At 42.0% G+C, this 16,107-nt stretch overlaps 1 protein-coding gene across 1 annotated transcript in view; it reads right to left on the bottom strand.

Moving 5' to 3' along the window:
- The window catches only part of RPF1 (ribosome production factor 1 homolog), a 38,730-nt gene extending 23,268 nt beyond the window's left edge, over positions 1 to 15,462 (bottom strand). The window contains exons 1-2 of the mRNA XM_042464325.1: positions 14,849 to 15,462; positions 13,746 to 13,773 (exon numbers count right to left, since the gene is read on the bottom strand). Of these exons, the coding sequence (XP_042320259.1) occupies positions 13,746 to 13,773; positions 14,849 to 15,462 (642 nt within the window). The remainder of the gene's footprint in view (positions 1 to 13,745; positions 13,774 to 14,848) is intronic.
- Between the last annotated feature and the right edge of the window lie 645 nt (positions 15,463 to 16,107).

Here is a 16,107-nt window from a genome sequence, read left to right as displayed (position 1 = left end):
TCCTAAAACAGAGCAAGAATTACTACTTTTTGCCCTGGCTCCCAAGCATTATCACTGATCTGGATACAAAACAACATGTGTCTCTTTTGGTGACGTGTGTTTAGTAACCCACATTTTCTGTACACTAGCCTAACAATGTAGATTAGGCCAAATTCAGTGGCTCCACTGCATAATCTCCTCCAAGATCTCTCATGTACAATTTTCCAAGGACCAAGACTAATTTTATCCAGTGGGTAAGTGTGTGTCAATAACTGAGGAATTTGTCTTGTATGATTAAAGTAGGATGTAATCTGTTGGGCAGGGACTCTGTCACTGGTCTCACTGCATACAGTGCCTGACACATTGCTGATTCAATCAAAATGGTTAACTAGTAAATAACCATTTGTTTTCATAATACCTTTTTAATATGCAAATGCACCTCAATCAGATTTTTATTTGTCCTCACATGACTTGGAGTAGTTTTAGAGGATACTGAGGCCTGGGAAACAATAGTTTGCTCAAGACAAACTCAGCCAGTTCTTGCTAAGCAGGAATTAGAACCCAGAGCTCAGGGTAAGAGCATGTCCCCATTTTTCACAATGTATTTTTGCTCTACCAGTGGTAATTTTGGAATGTAGGTGCTCATCATGACAGCCCCCAGAGCCACTCCCATATAATGTATACTAAACAAGATAACAGTCCAGTTAAAAACTGTGACACAAACATCTCAAAACAAACAAACAAATTATGAAAAACATGTCTCAATTAAATTTATATGGCATGAATGCAAACCTTTGCAGGGAGCCAAGGTCACTAAACTCACTAGGATTTCCTTCCTTACTCTGTAGTCTGTAGTGTTTACTTTTGATTTTGTAGAACCTCTGTAGATCCAGTATGTAAAGCACACAAATTAACTTCAGCTAACTGAAATGTGCTCTTTCATTTATAATTAAGGATAAAAACAATCTGGGGGGGGGGGGGACTAAACCAAGTGTAGGCAACTTACAAACATCCAGTTGTTGGAAGACTTCAACTCTCATCAGCCCTAGACAGTCTAACCAATTTATTGTTTGCCATCCTGTCAACTAGCCCTTCGAAATCCCTGGTCATCAAAAATCAGATTTGAACCTTTTGGAACTCTTTGTTTGCAACAAAGAGTAGCTTGTATCCTTGAGTCATCACTCATTTTTTTTCTGAATAAATTAGAATATAATTGCTCAATTTAGATTTGCATTTTATGCACTGAGTTGAAGTTCAATTTGTTCACCCGCAGTATTGTACAGTATATGATTCAACTTATGGTTCAACAATTAGAAATTAGACTTCTTCATCTTCAAACTGGATATTAGTTTTTGTAGGGGGTGTAAACATTAATCAAATATCTCCTAGAGGTGTGGGCCATAGAAAAGGTTGGGAACCACTGGACTATGGTGATATTGATAGGTTTTCTCTGAAATCCTATTGATATGATTTGGTCAGACTTTGCATTATATCCTTTGACTGTTTGGGTACATGTCTCCTCATTATTAATACCACCCTATTTCTTTTTAGATTTCCTGAGTAAAACACTGTGTGTTTATCTGACTCAAAATGTCCTATTCCTGTCCACTTTAGCTCATTAACCCCAGATACTGCAATTTTTATACTTTAGCATTTCTTGTTTTACTGTGTTTAGCTTGTTCTGTACAACCCACTTGTACAACTTCCTGAGAGGAAGGAGACTCCACTCTCCACAACTGCCATCTGCCAGCCTGAGAGGGAGTTCACCAGGCAGGTCCAGCTCCATCAGGACTAGCCTGGAAGAAGGAAGAGCCCTCCCTCCAATCCATCTGCCTTGGTCCAGGCCCAGTGGAGAGAAGAACCACACTGGACCTCATCCCCTTTCCCTCCACCATTCCCTTCTCCTTTTGTTTCGTGTCTTTTAGATTGTAAGCCTGAGGGCAGGAACTGTCTGATTAAATATAATTGTAAGCCGCCCTGAGAGCCATTAGGGCTGAAGGGCGGGATATAAATACCTAAATAAAATAAATAAATAAACCCACAACTTGTTCTGAAAATCATTGTTTCAGACAATTAATTAATGAACAGAATCATCAGATTAAATGATTTCAGTTACTACTGCTAGTGAAAATAAACCTGTCTTCCAATTTTCAGTCTTTACATGAACAAATGTTTAAACCTAACCTTCCAAGCTCTGGTTTAGAAGCCAGAAATTAATATATAGAGAACCACTTAATCTGTGACAAATACAACTTAAAATGATGCCTCTTGAGCCATGAATCCTATTTTGGGAGAAAGCTGGGATATAAATGTTCAATAAATAAGTAAATAAAAGAGAGGAATATAGCAACAGACCCATCTTCATCTAACCCCACTGTTTCTTTCTGCTGGAATACAGGTAAGAGCAGAGCATCCACATGCTCCTGAGCCCTCCTGTGCTGTCCAGGCGCCATTTTGGCATGTGCACGTTCACACAGCACACACACTGATGACATGCCTTGTGCATATCACCGCACTGTTGCAGGGCACTAATGGCATCTTGGCAACAGCAGAGAAAGAAGCTGCATTTTTCAGTGGCCGCGGCAACAATCCACAGGAGAAAGGGGGGTGTCTCACTATCCCTTTCTGCCCGTCTGTATCCCACTACAGTCTCACATGTTAACCGATGAGAAGAAAGCAGGAAAAATATTTAAAACTTTATGTATACATTTTTGTTCTGTGTTTGTAGAGAGTAGATGTTTTGTGTTATTTAGATGTTGTTGGAGAAATCTGTTAGAGAAATTTGTATGGATATGGGATTTTTATATGCTAACAAAAAAGAATTAATTTTTAAAAGTAGCCATCTCAGACAGAAGGAATATTTCAGCACAGAATGCCTGAATGCCTAAATTTAATTTCCATACAGTTGAGCTATGGGAAAAGGCTCCCATAGTTAAGCACTGACTACCTCCTTCTCTTCCGAGTCAGCATTTTCCAACCTGAAGGACAACCTGTTTGCATATCCCGGAAATCAGATCAGTCCTGTCATCCTATCAGATAGCTGGTTTCCTATGCAGATTGGCATGCAAGATAGAAGACTCTTAGATGTTCTGATGAAAATCTTTGGCACAGCATCAGATTAGAGGCAATAAATCAAAAGCTATACTGTGCTTCTACTTTGTTTTGTAACATGGAGACCTTTTGAAGCAGGCTCAGCCCTGAAACCTGTTTCTAATATTAATGTTTAGACCATAAATATGTAATGCAGCAGAAATGCAGAGTGCTTCAGAGCATATATACAGTACCCTTCCTGACCCTGAATCACTCCATTCAGATTCTGAGCCCTACTTTCCAAATGCAACTTTTCTTTTTAAAAAACTTACAGAAGTGTGTTGTTCTTCTATGTTCCATGTTTCCCATTCTTTTGATGGCTCAACATGTGGTCACAGTAGTGAATCTGCATCTTGGAAGAACAGGACAATCCTATAACGCAGGATGTTTGCATATGGAAATACTGCCAATTACAATATTCATTTAGCCTTTTCTTCAACAGATTTTCTGTGAAAAGAACAAAAGCAATACAGATGTAAGAAAAGAAATATCTCAATGATAACTCTCATCTGGAGACACCTTGGCACTGATTATACTGATCATCAAACCACAAACATGGGATCTTAAAGGAGGCTCAGACAACATCATGTTCCATTTGTAACCCTCCTGGCTTGTTCTGCCCCTTCTTTCAACCTTTTCCAATCCCAACAATCTGTTAAGGAAGAAAGGAGTGACAGGATAACTCAAGGATAAAAGAATTTACAGCCACAAGTAGATGTGACCTGTCACTTCTCTTCCTTTTATCTCTGACCAATGATCAGTGATCAGAGATAAAAAGCTAGGAAACTGTTGTGTGGAACTGCATTGTACTTTGCAGCCCAGGAAGCCGTTGCATTGGGGCCTACTCCTGAAGAGAGGTTGGAAAAGTATAGTCTACTTTTGTAGACTATAATCCCCAGTATGGCCCCCATTCTGAAGGCTGTAGTCTATTCCCACCCCGCAAACCTCTGTTCCTCAGTAGATATATATAGAATTGAGCAGCAGTTTTGCATGACTGACAGGTTATGCACAGGGTTATTACTTCTGAGTTTGAAAAAAAGTCTCATGATTCTTACCAAACTACAGTTTCCATTTTTTTTGTTATTTTTTTTGCAAAAAGCCACAGCATTGCAATTAGTTTAATAAGAGTTTGGAATATAGAAGTGTGCAGGCAGGAACAACATCAAAAGAAGGTGTCCCACCACTCAAGACAGGAGAACACATGCTTCCATCTTCCTCACAGCCAGCTAGCCAAGCTCTCAGGAGGGCTTTCTCAGAATGAGACGCCTCTTCTGCCATGACAAAGGCAGTATCCAGAGCTGCTTCAGTCCAAAAGCTTTAGTTCTGGTATAAGTCAGCAATGAATCACAACGTATCATCAGCATCTTACAAACCCCACTCATGGAGACCATTGTTCATCTTGGATGAAGGGACCACCCCCTCCAGAAGCTTAATATGGTCAACCAAGATCCTCAGTCTGGCCCACAGAAGTTTCCTTTTGTCTTGCCGCGCCTCTTGCCCTGATATTACAAAAGCCAGCTGGGTACTTGGAACTCAGTCAGCCCCCCAAGTTGCATGCAAGCCAAAAACACTACTTCTCTCTGTTCTTCCCTGTGCTGTCAAAGCACCATCTGAGTGCACCAGGCTTCACTCATCCCTCCCACTCCTCAAATGAACAGAATGCAAAACCAGGATGGAAGCATTAGCCAGGACACTGGCCAGGAAACCAGAGACATGGCCATCATCTTTGATATACCTGGCACATGGAGGTGTGGGGGTGGCCTAACATCCCAAAACAGTTCCTCTTCCCTGACCTAGATTATAGATTACAGAACTACATTGCTTTTATTTCATCAGGCATATTTAGAACTGCCAAGTAGTGGTTTTAGTAAGTGGAAATTATGGTGAAAGGGTACAATGAACAAAAAAGTAGAAACAAAAAGCAGCCTAGCACCATCAATACTCAAGGGAATTTTAGCTCATTGGTAACCCTTCTCTTTTTAGAAACTATTATGCGTGATCCACTGTTAATCACACCATATTTTCCCCAAAGACATTCTTTACAGTATAAACAGAATCATCTCCTTAAATTTCCATTGGCCTGTGTTCTCAAAAGTCTTTACTGAGGTTATAATTACCTCATTGGGGGTAGCAGCCCATTTGAAATCCCAAATTTATGGATGCAATTTGTCTCCATGCTCAATTATTTATGGTATTTGCAAGGAAAGAAGCCTGCCTGTGTAGAAGTGGTGTATCTTGAGAAAACTAATTCATTATAAATGAACTTCATTTAGCAGTCACAGGTTTTTAAGACAGAGTGAACTTTTGTAAATTATTGTATATACGCATATAGAAGTTTAGAAATTTTAGTTAAAAAACTGACCCAAAAAATCCTGAGTTGGCTTATCCATAGGTCAATGTAAATACTGTACTTTAACTCTTATTTAAAAAGGAACCAAGAGTGTAATATGTCATGGAAGCACTGACCACCACCACCCCTACTCTCTCATCCATACAACCTTTAGTGTGGGCACAAGCAATTATGCCTGCTGGAATTTTGTAAGTTTCCCAGAAGCCCCAGACTAGCATGCCCATAGACTGGGGCATTCTGAGGCTTGCAGGAGAAACAAATAACTTTTCCAATTTTCAATACAGTATTTGTGAATTTTCATAGGACATTGAATTGGAGCATAAATTTGATTTTCAAATGGGTCTTTCTTATTGTATGCATTTTAATTAACAACATTTAAAAGCGAGATAGTGTGATTAAAATATGTTGTCTTGTTATTTACAAAAGCAGTGCGGCTACCTTCCAATACAGGGGCATTTCAGGACAATAATAAATTGCTTTATGGCACACTCTATTCTAGGCAGGATTATGGACACTGTGTGTGGCCCTTTCAAAAGCCAAATGATAAACTTGCCAGAATTGATCCTCAGCCTGTAATAAGTAAGGTGAGAGAGTGCATTTATGATTGCTTTAGCAACTGAATATAGAAGAGAGCAGGTTTAACTAGGGGCTACGTTGTTATCTCAGATTATTTAAAATAAACATGCTGCTGATAGTATCACCTTGTACCATCACAGAAACCTAATTATTTTCTTTCACCTGTGTGTGGGTGGTTGGATTGGCATAATTTCCTCTAATGTCCATCAAGCATCTCCACCTAATAGCCTTCAGGATGTATAATTATTATATTACATAACTTGCAGAAATCATCTTATTGATCTCATGTCAGTGGGATCAGTGGGACAAAGCTGTTGACAGATGTGCTGAAAAGGTGGCTGAAGGTTTGAGTAAACCAACCTGGAGCCTGTACAGATGTTGCTCAGTGTAAAATTGCAGACATTAAAATGGGATTATTTCCCCTTTTTTATGCAGTCAGACTGAACAGATCCCTGATAAGGCTAATTGCTCTGAGAATCGCCTCTACTTCTACTTCTTTTTAGATTCTGTTGCAAACATGTTTAACTGACTGGACACATGCAATTCTTTTTCTTTCTTTTTCTGTTTCTCTTTTCAAGGAGATTATCAGATGGGGAAAGGGACGTTCTTGTCCCATCCTTTTCCAATCCTTATTGCACGATTACAATAAGACTTTCAGACAACATCATGCTTATCCTGTCAATGTCCTATCAGTGAATGCTATTGTTTGCAACTGTGCAAAAGACTTTCAGATGACATCACACTTATCCTGTCATTCTCCTGGATAAGAGTGACTTGTGATTGTCTTTTGTGCAATCACGATAAAGATGGGATAAGGACGGGAGAACAGTCTGCTTTGCTGTCCCATCCCTGTCCTGTCCCTGTCTGATAATCTTCAAAGCCTTTTCCACATCCTGTGTTTTCCAAACATACTGGAAGAAAGAACATTTACTTTTCAGTTCTGCAAAAGACCATGAATTTCTTAGACAAGATATACCTAGAGGTTTCTCTGAAATGTAGCTTATAGCTCCCATCCAAGGGCTAGCCAGGACTGACCCTGCTTAGCTTTCAAGATCTGACAAGAACTGGTGTCTTTAGGCTGTGATGTATCAATAAAATAAGGGAAACGGTCACTGCAAAAGGCTGCATTTGGGAAACTAGCATTTGAGAAATTGGCAGAGAGAAAGCAAGACTGGCAGCTGTGTTGGGGGTATGTGTGTGAGCTTCTCCAAAGAATTTGATGCTGACCTAATTTTTGTTTTTTTTTAAAAAAGTGAAAAGAGGTATTGGGGGAGAAGTAGGAAACTGGCTGGCAAAGCAAAAAGACATTTGGAAAATAGGGAGTGTTGAGGGGATTGTACACAATGACATCTGATGTCACAACCCACATCATGACCAATGACATGCACAAGTGAATCACAATGTGATGGTTTTTTTTACAAAGGGAAGTAAATGCAAGCAGCATTTGGAAGGGGGAAACAGTGAAGAGTGATATTAAATAATGCAGCACAGCTACTTTTCAGTGACCCCATCTGAATAAACCCTTTAGCCGCATAATCATGAAATTCTTTGCTCTGTTCCACATCATTGGCTGCTTATATCAGTAGGGTGTGTGTGAGTGTGTATGTGTGTGTGTGGGGGGGGGTCACACAGAGTCATTCCCATAGCCATGGGATCATCTCCAGCCCCATTTTATGTGCGTTCTCAGTTGGCTTAGATAGAACTGAATTTTTAAATCCAGCACTGGGAAGATTTAGAATCTTTTATTTCAAAGACTGAGCAATCCACCTGCCAGAGTATTAGCTGCCCCAGCAGTCCTTTATGCACTTTTCATTTAATTCTCATTTAGTTTAATTCCCTGTTAAATAGGTTACTCAACTGGGATTATTTTACTTCACCTAGGCCAAATTTGCCTTTATCTTTTTCCATTATGATGATTGATGAAGACTCTTTTATTCATCACTCATGTGTCATCAGATTATTTTTAAGAGCTTCCATTACTTTTGACATGAAAGAGCATCTGCAATTACACTATTTCACAGTGGCTTCACTTCTTTCTTGAACAAAGATATAGGGCGGGGATGTAGAGCAGATCCTTATGGATTCTTCAGCTGTTGACACCCAAACACACAAACAACTGCAACATCTAAAAAGCATCATCATTTGGAACTCTGCATGCTCTAATATTTGTTTCTATGTGAGGAAAGATTAAATATTTAATTTAAAAAAGAAAAAGAAATCAGCATTCAGAAGAAATTATACACACCTGTAATGTCATGATAGTCTGCTAGACAAATCAAGAAAATTAAAACCTAATTGAACAAACATTATATATTCTCTGGATGGGCAAAAATAGATTCTCTTGGTATTTTAGAGTAAACTAACAAGGATTTCTGACTCCCACTTCGTTAAACATGTTTATCAATAATCCAGGGTTCATATCAGCAGAAGGATACTGGAAGCTGTACTTCAAATTGCTAATATTTTCAAGCTGTGCCTTTTATTGCAGAAATTAAAGCTTGGAGTAACCATGAGTGGATTTTTGTGTGAAAGGACTATACATTAGAAGTCCAGAATGGACTCACTAATCCATTAATGTGGAAACTGGCACATCATAATAACAGTTCACTTTAAAAAACGGTGAGCCAGAGTGATGTCGTGGTTTGAGCGTTGGGCCATGACTCTGGGAGATCAAGTTTTAAATTCACACTGAGCCATGAAAACCCACTAGGACAAGTCATACTCGCTTACCCTAAGAACAGTGTTTCTCAACCTTCCTAATGCCATGACCCTTTAATACAGTACAGTTCCTTATATTGTGGTGACCCCCAATCATGAACATATTTTTGTTGCTACTTCGTAACTGTAATTTTGCTACTGTTTTTGAATGGTCTTAGGTGACACCTGTGAAAGGGTTGTTTGACCCCCCCCCCCAAGGGGTCACAACCACACGTTGAGAACCGCTGCCTTAGAGGAAGGTGGAAGAAAAACTCATCTGAATAAATCTTGGTAAGAAAAAGATGAGGTTGCTATAAGTGGGAATGAACCTGAACGCACATAATAAGAGTAACAAGTACTTGAATTTTAGAATTCTTTGGCAGAGGAAAAAAATCCCTGTGAAACAGTGTGACCTAGGCTGTCTTTTAGTTATAATGGAGTTAAGAGATGAAGTCCTTTTGTTCATATTGAGATAGAGGTGCAAGTGTGTATATGTGTGTGTGTGAGAGAGAGAGAGACAATGTCTTTGGTCAGTACAGATACCCTTAAATATGTATCTTGGATTTGAAGATACCAAATTTAGCCATGAAATGGAAATCCTAAACAAGAGGGAACTAAAGATAGGGACCTAACTCTTTGCAGACTATCACAAAGGAAAAATCAGGGGATTAAAAAGGCATTTTTCCTGGGAAAGTCAGGCAATCGCGGTGAAGATTTTCAGATGGCATCACAATCTAAGAGGACTTATCTTGGGAAGAACCAGGAATGCTCCAGCAACAAACCAATTATGGGGTTTCTACCTCCAGCAAAGGTTAAACTTTTTTGTTTGTTTGGACTGTCATTGGCTGAGTTTTACCTATACATCACCTTAAGGTTTTTCCAGATGTAGCAGTACAGAGAGTTCTTGAGATGTTCAGTGTTCCCTGCCTAAGAAAGGAGCCTGTGGCTTCTCATGGGACAGAGACAACCTGGATCCCAAGAGGAGTTACTTTATTGCTACTAATGGAGCATTCATTTTACTGTTCTTTGTCTCCATACTTATCACATAAGGTTATCAAAGTGGAATTTCAACAGGATAAAAGGATCTTTGACTGATAGTTATATGACATTATGTCAATCCTGCTGCTGCTTTTCATTACATTCATTAGTGGAGCATACCTTTTCAAAGATAGGTAAAGCCTGTCAATGGCTCCCGATATCACTGCTTTTCCACTAGCACCTTCTGTGTGATAGGTCCCTTCTGCTGCAGTCCTGCTATGTTGGCAGTCATGCGGTGTTAGTGGGCATGATTCTCCACCTCTCCCCCTATTACTTACCCCTCGCTTTTCCCAAGCAGGCTGTTTTCCTTTTCCATTTCCCCCCGTTTCTTTTAAATGTTTTTTATTTCATCACATTGCCATAAATATTATGAAAATAAAAATAATAAAACCAAAAAGCAAGTTGGGTAGGGCATAGGGTAGGAAGGTGGGTTATGGAGGCCATATGGAAGAGAGCACAGGACCATAGACTGCCAAAGCAGCACTTTAGCTGTGTTACAGAGAAGTGTGATTAATAGTGTTTCCAAACTGGTATGTTTGTAATTCACTAAACTAAAAAGATTGTGGCAAGACAGCAGGCTGGTGTGACAAAGTCCACAATGCACACATGGCCAAGAGATGTATGGTTTTGGCCTGCCTTAAGATCCTTCCAAACTAACTGAGACAACATCTATACAAAATGTAGGCCTATGACTCAACACCAGCACTTTTTCTTTCCCCGCATGATTCTTTAAACATATTTTGCCTGAATAAGAAGCCAGTGGAGCTTAGAAAGCTTGCATTATGCCTTTTGTGCATTTTGGATGGGCTGTAAAGTTATCACTCTTTTGTGGATTTTGTATTTTGTTTTATTTTGTTAATTATGGTTTACTGTCTTTTTAATCTACGTACTTGGCCTGGAATGCTGAATATTTATGAAAGTCCCCCCATGCATCCTGTAGAGCATTTGGGGCCCTGGGGACCACAAAAACATGCAGCCCATGGGCTGCCTTTTAGCCACCCCTCCTCAAGTGTTTTTCTTAGGTTTTATCTTGCCTGTGGGGCAAATTTCCCTCCTTAGATATGCGTAGGAGGAATTTTTGCTTTGTGAGACAGCAACATTATGAAGGGCATAGCCTGTGCATTAATCAACTAACCTGTCAAACCAACAGAACGGATTAAAAAGGGATTATAGTCTCATTGATGCTCTTAGTGTTACCAAGTAATCTTGACTACTCCATAGGTGTTGATGTTAGTACTAACACATTCATACTTACAGATGTTACATCAACTCACTAGCAGTGGCTGCTATGCCTTAGATGGAAATGTCTCATAAACAAAAACAGATACTCTTGTCTAATCAGAGAAAACCTGATTATGAATGCTGGAGGGACATGATCATAACATGTCACTTTCTAATATATGTATATTTTAGCTCCCTTCACCTCAGGGTTTATGTGTCGTGCATTTCTGGAATAAGACTTCCTATCCTTTGCAGACTTTTGAGATGGATTCTAAACCCCTTTATTAAAAAAAAACCATTTCAATAAATTTAACATTTTGTTCAACGTTTCCTTTAGCCATAGAATGTGAAGCCCCCTTTCTGGAGCATGGAAGCATTCAACCAAGGAAAGACGAGTATATGAACAGAGATGTGGTAAAATTTTCCTGCATGAGGATATACAAGAGTTGAGCCTGAAGCTGCCCAGGGTTATCACTTTGGATGGTCTCCACTCACAGCCTCCAATTTGTAAAGGTATTTATTTTGCTAAGTGCTGTTTAGGATGTAGTTAACATCATAAGTCAGAGCAGTGTATGATGTGAGGCCTACCCATGTCCCCTAATCCTGGCATGGTAACCTCTGCTCCTCTCTGGGCCCACAGAGAATTCCAACTCCCAGAATTCCATAGTCTTGAGCCAAGACACATTTAAAGCCTCCCTCGGGGACCCTCCTCCGCCATTTTGGTCCTGGCAGATGCCTAGAGAGGCTTTGGACTGCATGTGAAACCAGATTGCCTCCTGGCGGCAGACGGCGAAAAAATCATCCCAGTCCCTTTCTTCCCTCAAACAAACCACCCCCCCCAAATTACAATCTCCAAAAAGAACACTGATGCAAGAGGTTAAGTCTGAACTTAATAATAATAATAATGACGATAATAATAATTATTATTTATTTATACCCCGCTCTTCAGCCAAGGCTATCAGAGCGGCTTACAATTTGTTAATTAGACATTTCCCTGCCCTCAGGCTTACAATCTAAAAAAGACAAGACACAAAAGGAGAAGGGAATGACAGTAAGGAAGGGGAAAGTCCAGCAGATCTTCTCTCCCTTGGAGACCTGTTGGAGCTGGCTTGCTTTCCTCTCCCTCAAGATGGTGGATGAAGGGAGGGCTCTTTTTCTTTCAGGCAGGCCTGTTGGATATAATAATAAACTCTATAATAAACTTGACTTTATTATAAACAGTTGTTAAAAGCAGAGGCGTATATTAATATCCTCTCCGCTTTCTCCGAAGGGGCTTTTCACTCTGAGCCTTTCTTGATGAACTGGATACATGTTGTACATATTCTTGCCCTTCAAGGCTTCTAATACACAAGGCTTCAATTGGATTGCAACCTAAATTTGTATATGCCTTGTCCATAACTGTTTTTCCCCCCCAATATTAATATCTCCATTGGTCCCTGAACTAGGTCTGGTAACAAGTGGGCTCAGGTTTTGAGTGTCCCAGAGTAAATGCAGCTGTTCTTCTCTCCTCAACACTACTGCAACTGGTTCTGGTGTCCTTGTGTTATGTCCATACAAGCAAAAGTAAATTAAGATGCATACTGATATTATCAGCACAGCTAGATAAAATTAAACTGATGTAACAGTCGTCTCCTTTGATGGGCTGTTGAGGCCAGCCATGGTTTTCTCTCCTGTTAAAGCCATTAACACTTATTAAGAAATTCATCAGCACTAAGGCTAGCAGCACAGCTTGTGACTTCTTAATCCTTAAGTCCCTGGTCTCTTTTGGTGGCAGCACAGCTCTCAACCTCGGGCGCAGCGCTCTTCTTGGGGCTGTGATCATGAGGGACCAATCAACTGGACCTGCCCCCAGGGCCAGCCACCCTGCACGCCCTCCCGAGGGGGCTGGATGTCTGAATCTGAGCTAGTAATGACTGGTGTGGCCACTAGTCTTAGCGTCATAATTGTGACATTGTAAGCCATTCAAATCCATCTGCCTTTTTATTTTTCTCTTCTGTCTGCTTTGCTTTTTTTAAAAACAAAACAAAACATTATTGCTACTCCCCCTCCCCATCATGTCTTTCCTTTTTTGTGTCATTGTTTTTCTGTGGTGGGAAGTGGGGAAAGCAACAACAAAAGCTAAGGACACTTCTGGCCCAAGAAACCCCTCTGTGATGCATGTGAGGGTTGTCTCGAGTGCTCTTAACAGAACTCCATAAGAGCTATATAGATAGGCTTCCCGATTTCCCCTGGGACAATCCTGTATTGAAGGGTTCAAAAACTGTCCCGCCCGGCTGGGCATTTTTCACTCTCCAAATCGGATTCCTGCTTGTTCCAGGCCAGATTTTGTCAATCTCCATTCAAGACTGGTGATTGACAAACTGCCTGAAAGCCTGCCTTGCCCCCCAGCCTTCCTCCTCCTCTTCCTAGCTCCCCAAGCATGCGCTTCAGCAGAGGCAAGACACGCTGGCTGCACCAGGGACTCTCTTTGCTTTGCTTTCCTTTGCTTTGCCCTGCCTTTCCTGCCCCACCCCCCTTTTTTGGGCTTCTCTCTGCTGGTGGCTGTGGCTACTCAGTCCTCCTGAGGGAAAAGAGAAAAGGGGAGGAAGGAGAGGGTGGAAGCCCCATGCCAGTCTGTCTTGATTGTGGCAAGACAGTAGGCTGGTGTGATAAAATCCACTGTGCACACATGGTCAAGAGATGTGTGGTTTTGGCCTGCCTTAAGATCCTTCCAAACCAACCAAACTACAGCAGAGACAACATCTATACAAAATGTAGGCCTGTGACTCCCAACACACCAGCACTCTTTCTTTACCCTGTATGAGTCTTTAAACATATTTTGCCTAAATAAGAAACCAGTGGAGCTCAGAAACTTGCATTATGCCTTTTGTGCATTTTGGCTGGCCAGTAATGGTATCACTCTTTTGTGGATTTTGTATTTTGTTTTATTTTGATAATTGTGGTTTACTATCTTTCTAAATGATGTACTTGCAAATCCTCAACTCTTCAGGGCATTTCTCTAAGATGCAGAGGACTTTCCCTTTTGCTGCAAAGAGGAAGGAAAAAGGAGAAAAACCTGAAAAACCTAAAAGCATTTTAATTATGGCTGTAAAAAATACTTGGAGAAGTTGATGGAGTGCCAGCAGTGAGAAGTATCAGTCATGGGAGGATAGCATATCTGCCATTTCCTTTCTCATCATATGCTCTCCCCTCTGCTCATGTGCTATTTGGTTCTTAATTCACTCTATCCCTGATGGATTCAGAAACAGTAATGCTTAGTGTGTAGAGCCATTGAAACCAACAGAACACATTAATCATGCCTAAGTTAAATCCTGTTGATTTCAATTGATTGGAAGACAACTAAGGGTGGATCTACACTATATAAATAATGCAATTCTACACTACTTTAACTGCCATGGCTTCATCCTACAGAATCATGGGGCGTATAGTTTGGTGAGGTGTCAGCGCTCTTTGGTAGCAAAGGCTAAAGACCTTGTAAAACAACAAATCCTAAGATTTCAGCACTTAAAGTGGTGTCAAATTGCATTATTACCACACCATAGATGTACCCTTAGTCCATAGACAATTCAATTATTTTAAAAAGATTTACCAGTACTTCTGAATACAGAAAAAGAGCAAATTATATTATGAAAAGTAGTACAGTGGGCCCTCCTTATACATGGATTTGCCATGTGCGCCGCCATTGTAGACAAAAGTCCCTCTGCTCCCCTCGCCTCCTCCCCAACTCTTTCCCTCCCTCCCTGCTTCCCTCCCTCGTTCCTTCTCTACTTACCTTCTCCTTGCCGGTGCAACCTCCTTTTCGTTGCAGCTGCTGCCACCACCGCGGAACCTCCTCACTGCCACGGCCGGGGGAAAGGCCGCATGGGGGTGTTGGAGGCCAAGAAGCCTCCAGCTCACCACCTGGCCCTTCCGCGGAGGTGGCGGCAATGGCGGCAGTAGCAGCAGCGAAGAGGAGGTGGAGAAGTAGTGCCAGAGGCCTTCTTGCCACCTCGGCCTGCACGCCTCTGCTGCCCCCACCGCGGAAGGGCCAGGTGGTGACCCGGAGGCCTCTTGGCCTCCAATAGTTCCACCCAGCCCTTCCGTGGTGGCGGAGGCGTGCAGGCCAAGGCAGCCTCTGGCGCTGCTCCTCCGCCGCCTTGGTCTCCTCTCCACCGCTGGCACCTCTGTGAAAGGGCCGGGTGGGGTTGGTGGAGGCCAAGAGGCCTCCGGGCCACTATCTGGCCTTTCCGCAGTGGTGGCGGCGATGGCGACAGAGAGGAGGCCGAGGAGAGTGCCAGAGGCTTCCTCGTCACCTCCTCCGCCTCTGTGCAAGGGCCAGGTGGCGGGCTGGAGGCTTCTTGGCCTCCAACACCCCCACCTGGCCCTTGCACAGAGGCGTCAAGAGGCGGAAAGGAGGCTGAGGGGGCCTCAGGTGCTGCTCCTTGGCCTCCTCTCTGCCACTGCTGCCACTGCTGGGGGAAAGGCTGGGTGCTGCTCGTCCGCCTCCTCTTCGCTGCTGCCGCCGCCGCCATCACTGCCACCTCCGCGGAAAGGCCGGGTGGTGCACTGGAGGCTTCTTGGCCACCAACACCCCCACGTGGCCTTTCCCCCGGCCGTGGCGGTGAGTAGGTTCTGTGGCGGTGGCAGCAGCAAAGAGGAAGTTGCAGTGGTGAGGATAAGGTAAGTAGGGAAGGAACAAGGTAAGGAAGCAGGGAGGGAGGGAGGGAGGGAAAGAAATGGGCAGGGGAGGAGAGGGACTGTTGTCTCCAATGGCGGTGTGCATGCACGCGCACCACCATTGGGGACAATGGACTTGAGCATACACAGATTTTGGTATACGTGGGGGGGGGGTCCAGAACGGATCCCCCGCATATACCAAGGGCCGACTGTATTTTAATGTGCATAAATTAGATACAGATTCACTGATGGTACTAGAGAAGTCCACATTTTATTCTTAAATTTTGTTTTGCATTCTTTTTTAAAAAATTGCAAACAGCATTTATTTATTAAATTTATGTGCCACCTTTTCTCCAATGAATTCAAGACAGCATACATAGTTCTGTTCCTCCCCATGTTACTCTCATAACATGTTATGAGGTAGGTTACACTGAAAGAGAGTATTAGTTTTACAAGGTCATTCAAAGATTTGATAACTGTTTAGGAATTTAGCCCTGTAC

Source organism: Sceloporus undulatus, chromosome 4, assembly GCF_019175285.1.
Source record: "Sceloporus undulatus isolate JIND9_A2432 ecotype Alabama chromosome 4, SceUnd_v1.1, whole genome shotgun sequence".
Taxonomy (NCBI): Eukaryota; Metazoa; Chordata; class Lepidosauria; order Squamata; family Phrynosomatidae; genus Sceloporus; species Sceloporus undulatus.
This window is presented reverse-complemented; position numbering and strand designations above follow the sequence as displayed.